The following is a 19,764-nucleotide window of genomic DNA, read 5'->3' as shown; positions in this document are numbered from 1 at the left end:
GGGTAAGTGCTGAAGGGAGTTGGGAGAAGGAAACAGAGGAAATGTTGTGTTTTAGGTTTGGATTTGTAACGGTTAATAGCCTCTGTAAGATGGAGAACAGAGAGAATCTGTTATAGGTGAAATAAGTCATTAAAGATCCTTTCATTATGATAGTAATGATACTTAGCACTTATATAGCACTTTTTAATTATTTAATAGTGAAGGAGGAGGAGATCAGAGTAGCTCAGACCCAGCAGAATAAAAGAGAGCACAGGGAGGAGGAGTAGTGTGTGGTAGGTCCAGAGAGTGAGAGGAGCCAAAGCTGTTGAAAGATTTGAAAATAGTTGGTTGATACGAAGTTTGTATTCACTGGGAGAAGGGAATTGATAAAGGTCAATAAAGACTAAGTGAGGTGATCACGCTTATAAACTGGAGGAATGATAGTCTGGAGAGGAGATTGTTGGATGCCAACAATACAGTAGTGGCAATGATCCAATGAGGGGTTTAAGGAAAATGATTGCAGACTGCTAGATCAAAGGAAGAATGAAGTGGATAGTAACAGATGTGGATATGGGTCTTGCAGATATTTTTGCTCTGAGAAAAGCATAGAAGAGCAGAGGTTTCTGGGAAGCCAGGTATGGAAATTAAGAGGGTGGATAGAGAAAAAAAGGTGAGCGTATTTGAGGAAAAGAAACTAGAGATCTTCTGTTGAAGAAAATTCAAGTAGCTTCATGTACTGATGCAGGAGAGAGATGAAGGTCAGAGATAGAGAAAGAGAAAGGAGTAATCAGAATAAAAGTAGTAAGAAACGTTACATTTAGAGGTGAGATGCCTCTAGGGTTATAGTGAAGAGTAAAGGACCAAGAGAGAAGTTAGAGGTGGTGATGAAGTTGCAGACAAAAAGTCCTTTTGTTGTAAAAGAAGATGGCAATGTAAATAAGCCAATCATTTCTTTACAAATTTTTTAAGAAGTGTATGTAAATAAAAGCACATGTTTTGAAAATAGAAGCATTATTGAACAGTATTGTTTGTTTGTGTAGCCTAATAGCCTCAGAGTTACCAATATGTGTGGGATTTATGCACATTTGATATCAAAGTATTCTCATTGGCTATTGATAATTGCAGTAGACTTTAATAGGTACTATTAGCACCGAATTTTATATCGGGTCCGTGAACATGAATATGTAAAAGTCATTCCAAATACCGTCACTTACTGAATTCAGTAATTTAAATATAAATATATATTGTTTGCTCTGCATTATTTATGATCAACTTAATCTTTTATGCATATGCTACAGGAGCCAGGGAAGCGATCCCAACTTTGGAGAATGACTGGCACCGGCATGCTTTGCCATGAAGGTTCCTCAGTTCCTCATAACCCCAATAAGCCTTCTTCGCCTCGATCTGTTGAGTCCTCCATGATTTTAGATATTGCCGGCCTGGCTGCAGTCACAGATAACAGGTCTCTGGATAGGAATTCTATTTACTTGTTACAGATTAAAAACAAAAAAAGAGTACAACTATAAAAAGTTACAAAAGTTAAATAGTCTAAGATGTTTAAATTAGATTATTGGATGGCTTGAGGGATCAGTAATTGTATTCATAGCCTGCCATTGCTATATCACCAGTTTGAATCCAGTCAGAGCTGGTAAAACCCAAAAGTTACCATCTTGTAAGTGTTTTGTCACAGAACAATTCCTTGAGAAGGAGTGTCTACATCACCAAAACTACCACCTCCACAAGTGGCACTGACTGGCTGCCCTGGAACAGCAGGAAGGCTAAATATTAAAAGGGCACATGGATTGAATTATCCCCCCACTCCCAAAATTGCTCTTTTCAGGTCATGGTAGAGATACATCTAACACTACTTGGGCTATCTGTCCCTTTGGATAAATAGAGTGCTTCATTCTTAAAGACTGTCAACCTTACAGAGGCACTAAATACTATTTGTCTTCATATGTGTATTGTATCTCTTTTGTTGGTTGCCTTTGCCCTTAAATAAATGGACAGTTAATGCAATGCAGCCGGGAGCAAATTGAAATAATACTTTTAAGAGCTACGGGTGAGGAAGCCAGAATAGAACAAAATAGGGAAGCGTGACTAATTTAAAAACTTCCCAACAATGGAATCTAAACGTGGAAATTTTTGGGGTCTCACTTCTCCCCCCCCCCTTCCCCCCCAGGTATGAGCCCCTGATGCTGAGAAAGCCGGATCGACGGCGCAGTACTACTCAGACGTGGAGTTTTCGAGATGGCAAGTTAACCTGTGGTATGCATGGCCTCGTTGTGCAGGTCAGTATTAATTCTGCATCTGACTTGTTTTGGTTGCTGGCTGAGGTGATTGGTGTCCAAATCAGACGGGCTAGTGGTATTACAAACTTTGTTTAAAAGACCAAACCTTGAAAGAGGTGGGGGGAAAACCCAAAGATTCCACTAGGAATTCACATGATGTAAATTTAATTGTCTTCACATATTTTTATTGGTAAAATTAATTAAACATGAGGCAACCTATCTTTGTGGATTTGCAAACAAAGGGATTGGAAAACTGAAACCAGAGTTTTTAGTCTTGGGTACCACAGTTAGGCACTTAAATCCACTGAAAGTTCATATAAGCCAGAATTGTACATCACTGCTAAAAATCAGACCAACATTTTAGATGCTAAATAGAGTTATAAATAAATAGAGTGCCCTAACTTAAGGCACCCCAATCTGAAAATTTTGGCCTAAGGGCCTGATTTTCAGAGATGCAGAGCACCTACAGCTCTCTGTTGTCAGTTGGAGTTGTGTGTGCTCATACTTCTGACAATCAGGACATATGACTTTCATACCTCAACTTTGTTTCCAGTCATGCATGCTTTATTACGTTCTGTGTGACACTTGTACGTGTACTTTTCAAACAGCTAACACATACATTTGCGTCTGATAAATTTTGATGCCTGCATGCAGGGTATGTGCTCAGAAATGTGAGACATTGTTTTGAAACTCTGGCCCTGAAAGTTAAAGACTGTTGATATTTATGATCTCTTGTAGCTGTTACTATGTGTTTGTGTTTTACTCATACTTATCTGTATCTTGTTTACAAAGTTTATTAGAAGATATATTCTGTGTACATATACTACCTCTTGCAGTAGAAAACAGGATTTGATTTTTGTGATAAATATGATTGTGATGAGTTGATATTTTATAATAGGATGTTCAAAGACACTGTGTTGTGCAAGCTATACCAATAAAAATCAACCCTGACTTAGTGTAAAGAGGGACTATGGTATTTGCTATGTGAGCCCTTTGATCAAAGACTGACTGTTACATTATGCATCTGGAATGGATTTGTAAGTTACAGGATAATAGCATCACTATTCAGAATTCCGTGGTTAAAGGGACACTGTCAAGATTTGTGAGCCCTATATTTGACCTGCCTTTTTTTCTTGTTTCTAAATTCCATGTAATTTTTATGTGCTGTTTTTTCCAAAACAATTGCTTCAGTTATGTTTGTTCATTCAAAACAAAACACCAGCAGTTCTGCCATGCTGATGACTAATCCTATAATAACAAAACAGCATGTACATGCAATGGAGGAGGAAATATTCCGTCAAGATCCAGTTTCAAGCCTGAGACAAATCTCTTTTTTGTTACAAGCAGAGAGGATAAAAATTAAGGAAAATATTTTTAATGTGTTTTAAGACGATCTGCAGTTCTGTTCTGGTGAAGCTTATGTGAATGCTATGCTTGTAAGGTGCAAGGTTGAGAATCTTGGAGATTGAAGTCCTCTATCTCTAGGGGAGAGAGAGAGAAAGGACAGCAGTGGTGAAACACTCCCACGTTGCCCCTGCCAATGTGATTCAATCCTGATCTTAAGAGATTTTTCTTGAGATAAAAGTGTAACTCAGTCTCGGTGTTCATTCACTTCTTAGCCTCTCGGCTGAGACCACCAACAAGAATGCCAGTCTCTCAATCTGATATATTTATGATGTGGAGGTGTGTCCTTTGGGAGCTAGACTGAAAGCATCAAATTGATTTCCTTTTGGCCATCAAGCGGTTTGTGATGAGTTTCAGCCACTATTAATCTGTCTTTCATTAGAAGGCTCTATAGACCATAGTCAGTCCCCTTTGCCATCCATTTTCCTGTTGCTTTCCTTATAAACCAAACTCGGGTAACAAAATTTTCATTGTGCTGAAACTTGTGCAAGTTTGCAATCCAAGAGCACATATTCAAAACTATTTTTTAAACTGGAGAAATCTTTTTTTAAAACCATATGAATTAACCCTGTGTTTACAGGTTTCTGGACTTTCTTGTTTTTATGACTCCACTAACTTTGTTTAATAACTAAAAAAAAAAATTAGCAAGCCGTCAATCCTCAGTATGGTCTTATTGTTTTTTTGTCTTCTTCAGGGGAAAAAAACACATACAATCTGGCAAGATACTAAATTTCAAAATGTTATTTCCACAACGTTATATTGACTTTCCATGTGCATTGTGGCATGCCTGTAATATATACATGCAAGTTGTATACATCCTTCATGTGGTGTATTTATGCAGTACATTGGAATTGCTTTGATGTAACATCTGTGTATACTGTGGAAACCGAGAAGCTAGGACATTCCTCTTATAGTGGACAATCCAGCCTTAGCTGCATATTGGTGGTGGTAGCATGTTCCTCTCTTGACAGTTTGACGTAACCAAAGAAATAGAGGTTCCACTATTAAGACTTAACTCATAGTGATGTCAGTCTCTTTTTAACAAGTGACGGTCATAGTGTACTTGGCTTAACTCTGGATCTATTATAAAAGATGAGAAAATAGATCCGAGAACATTTCTGTTCCTCTGCAGAATACCTTTTAAGAAGAACTTTCACTCACTTTGAGCAGGGCTTTGATCCCATTCTCAGGTCTGAAGATGCAAGGTGAACGTTTAATCATGGACCCAGACAACTTTTTTTAACCATGCCAATTGTTGACATTCACTTACCAGAAACTCTAGTAACATAAAATACAACTTCTGTGGCAGCCTTCCTCTCTTACACCTGTGCTGTCTGAATCTTACAGTTGGCCTAACTGCCCATCTGCTCAAATCAATTGTGGATTCTTTTCTCCAGCTGCATAAATAGAGAGAGAAAAAAATTAAATACATTTTCAGTTGATTGAAATAGCTTGAGCTATAGAAGAGAAGTGATTTTGAAATACATTTTAAAATTAAAGTATTCACACACCATTATCTGTGCCCTTCTGTATCATTTCAGTGTTTCGACTTTGTGCTTTTAATTTATTTTTTTTTCTAGGCAAAAGGGGGAATATCAGGTTTGTGTGATGGAGCTGAAGTGGTTCTTGGTCCTGATACGTCTCTAGAGCTTTTGGGGCCCATTCCGCCTGAACAGCAGTTTATAAACCAGAAGATGAGGCCTGGGTCAGGAGTACTGGCAGTCAGAGTTGTCCCAGATGGGCCAACTCGGGTTCTTCAGGTGAAAGTTATTCATAAATTCTGGATGCAGTGTCATCATTAATTTTCGTTCTGATGTTTCTATAATGTATGGAATATTTTGGATGATTTAAAAATGCAGCTGTAAATTCTTATGCAAAAGAAAGGTAGAGGAGCATAGTATTAATTTGTAATAGCATGAAGGGGAAAAAAATCTCATGTAATATAGAATTGGTTTCAGATTTGATCAGAAGTGTTGCCATTGTATTTTTTAGTTTAAAGCTTATGTCCTGCCATATATAGGCAATGTACACTTGATTTTTTTTCTTGTACATAAATAAGAAAAAGCTTCTTAGTAGTTCATTTTGTTTTAGATAACAGATTTTAACCAACGTAGAAATGATCGTTTATCGTGTGAAGGAGGTGAACTTCCAGTTACGGAACAAGATCTGCGCAAGTTAAAAAATCCAGACACAGATCAGGAATTGGAAGTAAGATAATAAAACTGATAGGCCTTTATTTTTTACCGTGAAGGAGGGGTGCGTACAATATTGTCCTTTATAAATCTTTATCACTGTTCAGACCTCTTACTCTGTTTTTTTTCCCGTGTTACAACCCCAAATTCTAAACTGAATTTCAGCAGTTAAAATAGCAAGTCATTCAGCTTGTCACACAAGCTTGTATAGTTTAGGACCTCTGTATGTATTTGAAGACTTGGCTAGCAATGAGAATATTTTTAAAACAGTTAAGTAAATGCATTGGCCAACAGAGTGAGTGTGTGTGTCTAGAATTTTTTTAAATTGTTTTTGTGTTTTCAGGTGCTAGTGAAATTAGAAGGTGGAATAGGATTATCTTTAGTTAACAAAATCCCTGAAGAGCTGGTATTTGCAAGCCTCACTGGAATTAATGTTCACTACACACAATTATCAACCAGTCAGGTGCTTGAGCTCAGTATACAGGATGTACAGGTAATTATTTTTGGAACAAATTTGTGCATTTATTTTCATAACTTATGTAAGGATGCAAAGGATGTTTGTGTCTATACGTAATAAAGTTCTGTCTATACGTAATAAAGTAAAATAAACAAATAAGTGATTTGTTGTGCAGTTTACAATGCTTAGGGACAGGTGATGTGTTTCAGATGAAACAATAAAAGCCCAGGTCTGGTCTGCAGCATATCAACATTAAAGGTGTCATGGTCACCTTCTTATAAGAGAAGAATTTTGCTCTAATACCTGATCAAAATGTCTGTTCACTACCCTAAATCAATCAGGTAAAACATTAGCATTCAGTCTAATCTTTCCTCTTTTTTTGTTTGATTGCAGATCCAGAGGTAATGTTTTGCACCTGTGCTTTTTCATTGTCCTCTGTCATATACCTGTAGTTGAGACACTAATCTAGTTATTGCTTTAGTCTTTCCATTCCTTTTTAATTTTCGCTGTTGTATAAGTCAAAATCTTTGTAATGTGCATAAACGTTGCAAAAAACTTCCTCCCCATTCTGTTCACTATTCTACAAAAATCATCAGGTGCTGTAGCTGAATAATCAAGCACTGAAGATGGTAGCAGTGGTACGTATAGTACCATACATAGGTCAGTGTAGGACAGAAGCTTAGAGACATTCTTGCAGTTTCTATTCAGATGGTGTTTTGCCTGAGTGGGGGGGAATTTAGGGCTTGGCCTTTAGGGGGTGCCACTTTAGTACTCGTCCATTGTGGTGTTTCATATTCATGGCTCAGAAACCAATCTGTCCAATTTGGCCTCATTTTTGAGAAAATGAAACCCTTCCAAGTATTTCTAAGCCCATTTGTAAGATGTAAGTTCTCTTAATGACAACTGTGTTTTTGTAGAATATCATATGTAAATTGAAAAAGGGTGGGTATCATAAGCAGACTTAAAATTGGGAAGCAATTTAATTCTGCATATCTTTTTGTCAATAAATGCTTTATGATTTATGCCTTTAAAAATTCAGATCAAACTTGTTGAGCTTTTTAAGGATCCATTTTCTACTACCTAATGGTGTCCAGCATTTCAAGATACTCATGCACATTTGTATATGTTGCTAGTTGTAACAACACTGGTAAAGGAGAGGTATTTTTGAACACTTGTGGAAGGATTTTAATGAGTAAGAAAAATAAAATGTGCATAGTGTGTTCTGTGTGTCTGCTATTCGCGAGACATAAACAACCCCACCCCTTTTGCAAACTTTTATCTTTCAATTTAAAAAGAGAGCCTAGATTTCATTATCTATGCTGAAGAGTTGTCACATTCTTCTGCTTTCTTGTTAATTCTGCAGGTGGATAATCAGCTCATTGGCACAACACAGCCTTTCATGCTCTTTCTGACCCCCCAAATCAGTGAAAATGAAGCAATTGAGACAGGCCCTGCAGTGCAATTAAATGCAATGAAATTTCCCAGTAAGAATGCACTAACTGATATATACAAGGTAATCAAGTTTGACTGTAGCATTCAAATGTCATAGTGTTTATTAAGAGTGTTTGTTTTTACCTATTCCTAGTTTTTAATCTGTAAGTAGTCTAAATTAAATCAAATGTGCAGATGTACTAGCTTTTTGTGGCTGAGAGGACCTTTCTCATTCAGACCTTTGATGCTCTAAGTATCCTAAAGTACATTGCGGTTGACGACAGTGTGGTGACAGTATGGGCAAATGTGGGAGCCATTTAACTTTCTTTAATAGTTCTCTGTTAAATTTTAGAAGCTGATTTATTAAGGGAGAAAATACTGACCAGGACCCTAGGATTATCTTCTGCTAGTCTCCAAAAAAAAAGTTAATATCTTTAAATTCCACCCCGACACCATCAAGAATGACAATAAGGTCCTGAATTTAATTAGTCATCTGAAGAATATTGCATATTATAACAGTACATGGAATTGCAGAAGTTGCCAAATTAGACCAAACCTTTAGTGCTTCAAGTCTAGGAATCTAGCCTTCAGGCCCACTAGCTGTTGCCTCAGAGAACTGAGAGACCCCACCTACCATAATGAATGGGCAGGATCAACTGTTCCATGCTTTACATAATGTATATAACGTGAATTTTTTTTCCCGTGGTCCTTGTGATGAACAGCTTCCACCTTGTAGCATCAATCCTAATTTAGAAGCATAACTACAAATGTTAATAGTTATATATAACATTATTTACTAATCCTAGCCTACACAGCAGTAAGAAAACTAGGTTGGTTCTTAAGGCCCAGTATGAAACTTAAACCTTCAAAGTAAGTCTGTATTAATTTGGACATATTTGAAAAATAGCTGATTGCAATGTCAGAGTTCCTTGGACGGTAATAACTCTGCAATTTTAACATTTCGTAATTAAGCACAGATAGTTACAAGAACTAACCAAATACAATTTACTGCAGATTTCTTGTAACTGTAGGGGGAGGGGGGAAGGGCCCAAGACATTTTGACAATGGGAATTGTATTATGAAACCCTATGAATAAAAGAACTGTGTCAAGTTACAATAGATTTTTTATTGTTAATGAGAGTAGATGGAGAATTATTTCTGTTGTTCACAAAGTAAATTGAGATATATTTATCTCTGTAGCATCTGATGATCACAGCTCGGAGGTTCACAATCCAAATTGAGGAGAAACTACTCCTGAAACTATTGAGTTTCTTTGGCTATGATCACTCGGAATCAGGTACAGTATAAAGTTACAAGGTCAGTTCCACAGTATGCAGGTTTTATTGTATCCCTGTTGTCTGCATACAAAATTAGTTCAAAATGCCTGGCAATTTCCACTGTTAACTTGAAAGCCTTTGACAGCCTGAAAACTTCCACTGTAAAAAGCTGGAAAGCTAAGATGTGTCAATAGCAGCTTACATACTGTGCAGTGTTTGTTCCAAGATTTGGGGAATGACTCATAGAACATTTTATTGTCCCGTGCACAGTTGAGCTGAGTCCCTATGGGAAGAAGTTTAATATTCCTCTTCAGTTCCTGTATCTGGATTCAGCTGAACTAGGGTAAAAGAAATGTTGTTATTTAGCCAACCACTTTGTTTGGCAATTTTGTTTATTAAACAAACTCAAGGCTAGCGACTGGATCTCCATTCATTTGTTCCTGCGACACTTCCTCTTAGTTAATTCAGAAAACTTTTTGGCTGCCCCGACCTCTTAACTTGTGACATCCATACCCATGGCTTTAAGTGGAATAAAAAGGTTTCTTGCTCTTAGTTGAAGCAAAACAGACCTTGGAATGTTTTAATCTCTTAGGAGGGTTAGAGAGGCATCTATCTATTTTGAGGCTTATCAACATTTGGAAATTTGCTGAAATAGCAGTTCTGGAATAATTATTTTGGTATAATCTGGAATAATTAATTTGGGATAAATCCCTGTGTGGATACACTTCTACAAACATATCAAAACAACTATTCCAGAATAGCTATTTCTGTAAATTTCCAAGTGCAGACAAGCCCACTCTAGTAGCTGAGTGCCTCACAATCTTGAATGTAATTCTACCTGTGAGATAGGGCAATGTTGTTATCCCCTGTTTACAGATGGGGAACCGAGGCACAAAAAGACTGAATGACTTTGCCTGGAGTCATATGGGAAGCCTCTGGTAGAGCAAAGAATTAAAACTTGGTCTCCTAGCTCTCAAGCTAGTACCCTAACAACTGGACTGTCCTTCCTCTCAGTTTACTGCATTGCTTGTGCTCTCTCTTGTTTCCTTGTTTCTCATTGGTTCTTTGCTGTAAAGAGATCACAGTCTGCATACAAACTAGATCTCACTAAGAGACATTAAAGGTGCAGACAAAATGTGGTTAAACTTGGTAAGTGCTTAAATGTATATGACAAAACAATTAGAAATGCTTTATGATTTATAAAGATGGTCTCATGAGCTCTAGAAAGAAAGAAAGAAAGAAGCAGCTTGTATCATTTGTATTTGAAATACTGGAAATTGTTCTCTTTTCTGGAGGTCCGAAGAAGATCTTTAGAGGTTCTAATAGTCACTTGAGGGGGTAACTGAGCTGTTTCTCACCTCCTGTCTTCCCCAAACTGAAGTGAGGGAGGCAAAGACTGAAACTGTATCCTTTTCCCCCTCAGCTTGAGGGTGGAAGAAATTGAAGCTAAGGATACTGCCTTATTTTATACCACAGTTGAGGTCCTCCAAAAAGTTTGTCTGTATCCTCCAGAAATAAGAGGGAGGATACATTTATTCCAGATGTGAAGTATTATTTCCATTTGGGGAAAAAAGAAAAGTCTTTGAGGTCATCTTGATTCATTGTAAGGAATCCATAAAGGGGAACAAAAAGTCTCTGCAGTTTGCTTTTCAGCCTGCTTGGTATTTACATATTGCATATGTCAACATGCTATAGAAATTTCTTCCAGAGCAAAAAGGAGATTCTCTTTCCAAAGTAACAAATTTCACCGCAATCTGTCCCAGAATTCCCCCGAGACAATCAATGTAACTGAGGTCAGGAGCGATTCTGAACTATGGAAAAGAAACCTATTTCTTGCTGGAGCTACTTAAATTATTTTTGTTGGTTGGCAAACTAATCATAGAATATCAGGGTTGGAAGGGACCTGAGGAGGTTATCTTGTCCAACCCCCTGCTCAAAGCAGGACCAATCCACAACTAAATCATCCCAGCCAGGGCTTTGTCAAGCCTGACCTTGAAAACCTCTAAGGAAGAAGATTCCACCACCTCCCTAGGTAACGCATTCCAGTGCTTCACCACCCTCCTAGTGAAAAAGTTTTTCCTAATTTCCAACCAAAACCTCCCACACTGCAACTTGAGACCATTACTCCTTGTTCTGTTATCTGCTACCACTGAGAACAGTCTAGATCCATCCTCTTTGGAACCCCCTTTCAGGTAGTTGAAAGCAGCTATCAAATCCCCCCTCATCCTTCTCTTCTGCAGACTAAACAGTCCCAGTTTCCTCAGCCTCTCCTCATAAGTCATGTGTTCCAGTCCCCTAATCATTTTTGTTGCCGTCCACTGGATGCTTTCCAATTTTTCCACATCCTTCTTGTAGTGTGGGGCCCAAAACTGGACACAGCACTCCAGATGAGGCCTCACCAATGTCGAATAGAGGGGAATGATCAAGTCCCTCGATCTGCTGGCAGTGCCCCTACTTATACAGCCCAAAATGCCATTAGTCTTCTTGGCAACAAGGGCATACTTAATCTCCTTTAGTTCTAGTAATCTTCCTTTGTTATTTTGGGAATCTTTTTCTTGTTTGATGCTTTAAACAAGCTGTGTAATATTTGTGGAAGCTCAGTGAGTCACACTGACTTTGCTAATCATTTGAATCAGTTGGCGTATATTCTCTGGAGTTTTGATTTTATTTTCATTTTCCCACATGATCCATTTAACACATCTCTGCCTGAGGGCTTGTCTACACTGGCAGGTTTCTGTACAGTAAAGCAGCTCTTTGTGCTCACACTGCCAAGCCACTTTGTGCGCAGAAACTCCTCAGTTGCAGCGCTGCAAAAAAAACACCTCGACGAGAGTCGTAAGACTATTTGCACAGACACTCCGGTGCTCTATTACCGGTGTAGACACTTGATTGCTTTCTGCACTGTAATTGGCCTCCAGAGCTGTCCCATAATGCCTCAAGTGACCACTCTGCTCATTGTTTTGAACTCTGCTGCCCTGGAGACATGTGCCCCTCCCCTTTCAAAGGACTGTTTCTGACAGCCTTTGTGTGGTGTGCTGATCTGCTCCGGGACACACAGCAAACCATTCATGTGGAATGCTCGTGCTGTTGATCAGAGGCAGGTGTGTGTGTATATGTGTGAGTGTGAGGGAGTGCTGTGGAGAGAGCCCAGGGAGGGAGGCGGGGGCTGATGTCGGGGTTTCCCCTTCCCCCTGCCTCAGCACTGAATATATTAGCCTGTAGCTATCACTGTCTGTTCCCCAGTATTTTCATATAAGGGGTTTTTTAAATAGAAAATTATTTCTTTGCCCCCTCACCATACTCTGGTAATAGCTAGTCTATTGACAGAACCGGACAAGGTGCTATTTGAGACAGGTTTTAATATTTTTTGTAGAGATTTTCTCAATTTCCATTCTAGTTGGGGCAAGAAGCCTAAACTCATTATCAATGTCAAGTACTTAATACATTATTTCAAAACGTCGACATATAAGAAAGTATGAAGGAAGCAAAAAGAACAGATTTATTTGACTGCCAAACTTCATATTTACTTTTCTAAATGTAGCTCCCTTAATAGACTGTGTCTCAAAACGCACAGGGAAGGTTGTGTAGTTATAAGATATTTGTGTACTACTTTGTCTTCCTCAGTACACACAAATTAGAAGTGGCAGCAAACCTACTGACTGAAGACTAAGGTATGAGGTCACAAGTTAGGTGTCTGAGTGCCATAATTTGTATTAACTAGCTACAAGTAAGGAATCAAGGTTTGAGATGAAAGCACTAAACTGTGAGGTTTCTCCTCCATCAGAGGCAGATTTATTGAGTAGAGATGAGTCCACATGAACACTCTAGGTTGAAATGCCACCGATCATGGGAAAGTCTCGATTCAAACATTACAAGCTGAATCCCTTTGTAATCTTCAGCTAAGAAAGCTCAGAACTATTTATAAAATACACATTCATAGTTTTGTATACTTTCGTAATTACCTGATTTTTATTCCTATGTTATGCTTTGATAGCAGAGGTTGAAAAGTATGATGAAAACCTCCATGAAAAGACCGTTGATCAAGGTGGGGCCCAGAAGCGATACTACTTTGAAAATCTTAAAATCAGTGTGCCACAGATAAAGTTGAGTGTCTTCACGTCCAACAAACTGCCTCTAGACCTCAAGGTAAGCCAGTGCACACAACACCTCATTAGATCTGTCTTTCTAACTAGATAGATTTACTTTGGGAGAAAAAGGTATGTACATTTTAACTTGCTGCTCTCTGTTTCTGCTTATGCAGCATCTTCCTAGATTGCAACATCTTGTACAAGCTTTCCTATAGCAGTAGACTCAGAGGCTCATTGTTCGAACACCACATATTAACTTCTTGATGCATCAGCCTAAAGTTTGGAGGTTTAAAGCTCCCTGGTTATAGTAAGAAGCATAGGCGTGCCTTCTTCACTATATTATCAATAGAAAAATACCTGTTGCACACATTTAAATGCATTGTTGTCATCAGTAGTCAAAACAAGATATATGTACATAGGGATCAAGTGGTAGCAACTAGGGTTGAGTGAATAACGTCGTCTGAGTGAAATGCTTTATAATATTAACGGGAGTGTGTGTTCTCCATGAAATTCTCTCTCTCACAGGCAGACAGATAGACAGACACACAAGCTCAAAAACTAAAAAGCAATAACACAGGGTAACTAAAAATGGATAAATCCTAGCCTTAGATTGAAGGCCAACACAAGTAACACCAGCATACACTGGAATTTAAAGCTAGTGCCTTTATTTCACAGAAGTTGATTTATGAAAGGACATTCAGTTGCAATAAATAGCATAGCCACATCTCAGAGGATTTTGAAGGAGTTTCCTCTGTCTTTCCTGGATGTCTATGACATGATGGTCCATAAAACCATTGGATTCTTCTAGAGATAAGACGTACAACCAATGCAAGTAATATGCAGTCTGACGCAAAAAGATGATATTCGTACTAACTAGTTTTTAACATCTGTGTGAGTCATGATGCTTTAATAAGTTTTTGGAATGTCACTAGGAAATGCCAGTTCACCAATAGGAATAAGAATTCAGATAGTTCTCTTCTTCTTTTTCAGGCTCTTTGCCTCCACACTTTACGCAGGTTTAAAGGAGAACAAGTGATTAATATTGCTCAGATTCGCTTTTCATGCAGTTCTTCATTAGCATAGAACTTACCAAATCCAGCTAATCGAATTCAAGAGAAGGTGTATTGTCAGAGTCTTAAGAATCCACATGCATAGTAATCTCACTGTCTGGGATTTCAAGCCACTCCGAAGTTCTTGCCATATAGTCTGCCCTTAAATTCTTTAAAGTCCTGAGGAAAATCATTAAATGAGCAGTAGATCTCTGTGTCAGCCATTATTGCATCCATTTGACATCTATGTAAAATGTCTGTACCTAAAACGGAGAGTTATATGAAGCTCTGAAATAGTTTCTTGTAGCTCATCTTTTGCTTACTGCAATGATTAGATCTGTGAGCTTCTTTAATTCAGAGTAAGGTAGCAGCTCCGGTATGAGGCAGGCCCCAGGGTCAACTGGCTCATATCGCTCTGGAGGTATCTTGAGCTGGTGGGGTGGGGGGAGGGAATGCTGTTGCCAATTGTGCCTTTTCCTGCTAAGCATTTTGCAGTGTCTGCTTCAAGAGGCTTGTAGAATTTTTGCTTGCGCAGAAGGCAGAAAATTTCCAGCAGAAGGGAAAGCAAACCCACAGGAGCTCAACTATGTCTATGAGCTGCTTGATTCTCAGAGGAGAATTCTGCTCTGTTACACTGATGGGAAGGACCCCATTGTCTTTAATTATAGAATCAGTGTTAATGTGGTAACACAGCATCTAACTAACTGAACTAACTAACTTCTTTAATTCAAAATGGGCTCTTAATGATAGAGAATGTCAAGCTAATGTCATACGCTAAAGAGATGGCAGGAAAGGAATAGTCTGTGTCTGGAGGGAATGGGGCATATAGAATGAACAAGGCAAGCTCCTCAACTGTAGAGAGCAGCACGTGGATAAGTACAGGAGAATCACAGGAGAGTGACTGTAATATGAGAATGCAGAGAGATGTTAGAGAACTGGTTGCTAGTGCTGGTCATACACTTTTTGACTACATTTTTGGGGGGGTCAAAAACTGCCACTTTGTCATCTAAAACATGTAGGGAAAACAAAAGTTGATGGAAAAATTTCACAGGTTCAGGATGGATCAGAGAGAGATTGAAAACCCAACTTTTTACTCTAAAAACAGACATTTCATCACAATTTCATTTTGCAAAACCCAGTGCACAATGAAAACAAATGTCTAAACCTTGAAAGTTGTCATGAAACAAATGTCATTCCCTGACCAGCTTTACTGGCCTCCTGAAGTGAGGGGGAAGGCTAACCTTTCCACCGTTAACCCTTTTTGTGCACATCACCATAAAATTAAAGTAAGGGGAGGGAGCTCATACAATCTGATTAAAACTAAAAAACCTGAAACCATTTCTACCAGAAATGCCAACAATTTGCAGAAAATAAATTAATGAATGCTTTGAAAATAATATCAGTAACAAATTAATTCAAAATTGGCTTTGTTTTTAAACGGATACAAAATGAAATTAAATAATAAAAATAAGAGATGAGAAAACCTGTTTAGATCATTTACTGTTTTCACCCCACTAATACAAACACTGCTAAAAAGCACCCATTTAAAAAATGTTTTCTTTTGTGAGGTGTTACCATGGAATTCCATGGAGAACTCAGCCATGGGAAATAAAATGAGATTCATCTCCACACACTCAGACTGTTTTTAACAATGGTTCTGTGAACAAGGACAAGTCAAGAACACGTTACCGGCACTCTTTGTGGTTTAACCCAGGATGCAAAATGTGTTTGGTTTTTTGTTTTTTTTAAAATTGTTTTCTATTGGCACAAGAGAATGCTCCTCATCCAGATCTGCTTGAGGGTAAGGAAGAGGAGGGAAGTAGTAGTGTGTAGGACTGCCTGACCGGCCAGACAGGTTTATAAGACAAGTTGTTTTAGAGACATGCGCTTTTCAAACAAAGGCAGCATTTAGCTAGAGCGTTAAATGTATTTTCACAGATCTTAAATACTTTTGCTGGAATTTTTTTGACCCTACTACAGTCTCGCTTGCCTTTTTTTTTTTTTTTTTTTATTTGAAAGAAACTGGTATTGTTAACTGTGAAAAAAGATACGTCCCGGTAGCTGCCAGCATTGTCTCAAGAGAAAACTGGGCATATAAATTTTTTTCTTATAAAAACAGTCAGTGGCTATGTAACATGTATGAATTTTTCAGAGAAGGGAGTTCCAGTCCTGTGTGGTACAGAATAGTTTGGGAGAAAGAGTATTTACAGTACAGTTTTATATCAAAGTTATTTTTTATACTATTGATAGATAGTTTCCCTACCTCCTCAAATGTTTTTAAGCCTTTGACACAATTTAGTGCCCATGTCAGTGCAGATGGATCATTTATTTTTATTAGTTACCTGTATCAACAGACCTGCTTTATGTAACATCTAACGATCATGGACAGGAAACTGCTTGCTACTTGTGCAAATAAGTGACAGGTTTGTACACTATTCCATTTGTTTAGTTACTCAGTTACTGCATGAATAGTTTCTAGTTTATCCTGCCCCCAACACACACACCTATACCAGCTGTGCAACATAATTTAGTGGCCTGCAGATGGCAGAATAACTCACTTTGCCTGATTTAACTTTACATTTTAACATGGGTTTAATAATGATTAATGTAGAAAGATAGAACACAAATGCCAAAGATTTCTTGATACCTTAGAGTTTCAATGGATTAGGTATTTGGTGTGAATTTTGAAGTTAGTGAATGCTTCAACCGCTAATGCCACTTAGGAAATGAAAAAAGTGAATTTTAATCTTCATTCTCTTTCTGCATTTTCTTCTAATAATTTTAGTTTTCTTGTTAAAAGGAAATAAAAGGTAAAGAGTTCCTCAGATGCTTTTCATCTCATTTTCTGTTGTATTTGACGACATACCTCAATTCTGTGATGTTAAAATATATTTTAATTTTAAAAATCCCCACCTCCAAAAGATCTAAAATACTAAATTTTCAAATATAGAACTAAGGTTTTTCAAACTAAGTGTTATCGCCGTTTCTTTTCATTTTTTTCTTTTCATTTCTTTTCCTGAATTCACTTGTCCACAATTGTTATGCCATGCTTGTCTCTTGGGCGACATTCAGTATTGGAGACCAAGTGACACTGGCTTCATGGAACCCCACTCTCTTGCAGATATAACATTTAGTGACACTGATAGCAATAACATCACGGATGCCATCACTCATTTCAGTCATAAATCATCTAGAGTTAAAGTTCATGAATAGAAAAAGTTCTGCCAAAGATGGTTTCTGTTCACAGGTAGGAAAGGTTCTGCCAAAGCTTGTCTTCATCTAAGAGTAAGTTTTTCAGAATGAGTGCTATGAATTAAACAGAAATTTAGTATTCTCATTGCTGGCACAATTCCCTTCTTTCACAGTGTTGTTTGCAGTATCCCAACAATGGTTGTCTGGGTAAAACCAGACACTAACTATACTGTTGAATGAACTCTCACAGAAAAATAACAGACAAAAAACACCCTATCACCTGTGGGCAAACATTTACCACAAAAAGAAATGGGGTACTTGTGGCACCTTAGAGACTAACAAATTTATTTGAGCATAAGCTTTCGTGAGCTATAGCTTCCTTCATCGGATGCATCCTTTTATTTTTGCGAAGACAGACTAACACGGCTGCTACTCAGAAACTTACCACAAAGCAATTGTCCCATATTTGTCCTATGAGTCCTCTTTCTCAAGGGAAACCTGCTAAACACCTTCAAAAGAGGAGCTTGGGAACTTAAATTAATACCTCTGCTAGACACTAGAAATCATGGTCTCAACAGAGACGCTGTTTTTATGGATCATTACAACAATTTGTAATCTTCTAACCCTCCTTTGTCATATGACTGTAAAGGTATTAATTGCCCACTTCATTTTAAGTGGTTTCTTGCAACATGTGTTAACGCCTTACACTTAACAATGTGCCCCACCTTGTATTTAACTATGACACTCTGGTAACCTTTTCCGGACCTGAAGAGCAGCTTTGTAAAGCTCTAAAGCTTGTCTCTTCCTCCAACAGAAGTTGGGCCAATAAAAGATATTACCTTACCCACCTCATTTCCTTCACAATGTTAATTTGAAAGGCAATTGTAAGTGAATTGCACTAAACACAGATAATGATGAGAGATGAGACTGAGGTACGTTAATGCCTGTGGCCTCCAGGAAATTGTGTACGTAATATCACTTCATCTTAACACAGTGGTTCTCAAACTTTTGTACTGGTGACCCCCTTCGCACAGCAAGCCTCTGAGTGTGCCCCCCCCCCTTCTATATTAAAAACACTTTCTTATATATTTAACACCATGTCGTGGGGCAATGACTCACCGCTGCGGCACCTCCTGCTGGTCGTCCAGGGAGTTAGCTCTTTTCAGCTAGAAGTGCCCTCTGCTGGTCGGTGTCTTGCCTGCTGCTGGCCCCATGCCCCTCCCGGATCCCGGTGCCCTTCTAGTTTAGGGTTCTGCCCCCTGGCAGTACCCCCTCAGTCTGGGTCTCCCCTCCCAGGGGAACCCCCAACCCTCTATTCCTTCCTTGCCTCAGTGGCTACTGTCAGTCATCATCTAGCCCCCGCTCCCTGGGGCAGACTGCAGTCTGTACCACTCATGAACGGCAAGTGGGGTCAGACCAGCTGCCTCTGTCTAGATCTGGGTTGCTCCTCTTCAGCCTTAGTACCCTTTCGTGGGCCTTTACCTTGGTCTGCAGCCTGGGGCTCTGCTAAGCTGGAGCTCCCCAGCTCCCTCTGTCCTTCCCCAGCACTGCTCTGCGCTAGGTACCTTCCTCAGCTTCCCAGGCAGCCAGGTCCTCTTCTCTCCATGTAGCTAGAGAGCATGTCTGTCTCAGCTTCTGGCTAACAGCCCTCTTATAAGGCCAGCTGTGGCCTGAATGGGGCGTGGCCCCACCTTTGGCTACTTCCCCCAATCAGCCCAGCTTTCCTCCAGCTACAGCCCTCTCTTAGGGCTGTTTTAAGCCCTTTGAGGCATGATGGTGTGACCATCCCACCACACACCATTATAAATGCTGGATGCAAAGCTGGGTTTGGGGTGGATCCTGACAGCTTGCGACCCCTCATGTAAGAACCTCACGACCCCCTGTGGGGTCCCGCCCTCCAGTGGAGAACCCCTGTCCTAACACATCCAGAAGAGTGGAAAACCTCTAATGTGCCATCCAATATGTATGGAGGGAAAATTCCCAAACTTTGGGTTCTGTTTAATTCTGTGTATTTGAACAAGTATCAGAATAATTAAGTAACTGACACAAAATTAAGCACAGGATCTTAGAAATAAGTTTAAAAAACATATTCTTTTGAAACTAAAATCCTGTCAAGTTGTTGGAAGATTTGTTACATCAAGAGGTGTACTTAATTACTCTCTAACCAGTGGACAAATAGGGTTCAAACAATTTATCAATTGTCAGTATATTGGCAATGTCGAAAATTGCCATAATTACAAAGTGATTACTGTATGTTCCCCAATTATCCAAATAATGTGGGGGATTCAGATTTTTATCTCAATAATCAGGAATTTGGATAGCCAAGAGTGCAGGAGTCATTCAGCAGCAGGGTGCCTCCTCGAGTCCCCACCCCCGCTCATCCTTCCCTGGCCTGGTCTGCAAA

General features: G+C 38.9%; 1 protein-coding gene across 8 annotated transcripts in view; it reads left to right on the top strand.

Annotated features, from left to right (window-relative positions):
* Positions 1-19,764, top strand: part of VPS13D (vacuolar protein sorting 13 homolog D) — a 197,534-nt gene that overhangs the window by 97,282 nt on the left and 80,488 nt on the right. For 7 of the 8 annotated variants that reach the window (XR_012155549.1, XR_012155551.1, XR_012155552.1 and 4 more), the window contains exons 56-63: positions 1,278-1,441; positions 2,162-2,270; positions 5,255-5,434; positions 5,766-5,882; positions 6,210-6,359; positions 7,687-7,836; positions 8,955-9,051; positions 13,026-13,177. Coding sequence is in view for 3 of the 8 variants with exons in the window: in XM_073316658.1 (XP_073172759.1) it covers positions 1,278-1,441; positions 2,162-2,270; positions 5,255-5,434; positions 5,766-5,882; positions 6,210-6,359; positions 7,687-7,836; positions 8,955-9,051; positions 13,026-13,177 (1,119 nt within the window). In the remaining 5 variants the exon portion in view is untranslated. Of the gene's footprint in view, positions 1-1,277; positions 1,442-2,161; positions 2,271-5,254; positions 5,435-5,765; positions 5,883-6,209; positions 6,360-7,686; positions 7,837-8,954; positions 9,052-13,025; positions 13,178-19,764 lie in introns of those variants that run through there. The other variant, XM_073316659.1, reaches the window with a different exon arrangement.

Source organism: Lepidochelys kempii, chromosome 18 (assembly GCF_965140265.1).
Source record: "Lepidochelys kempii isolate rLepKem1 chromosome 18, rLepKem1.hap2, whole genome shotgun sequence".
Taxonomy (NCBI): Eukaryota; Metazoa; Chordata; order Testudines; family Cheloniidae; genus Lepidochelys; species Lepidochelys kempii.
This window is presented reverse-complemented; position numbering and strand designations above follow the sequence as displayed.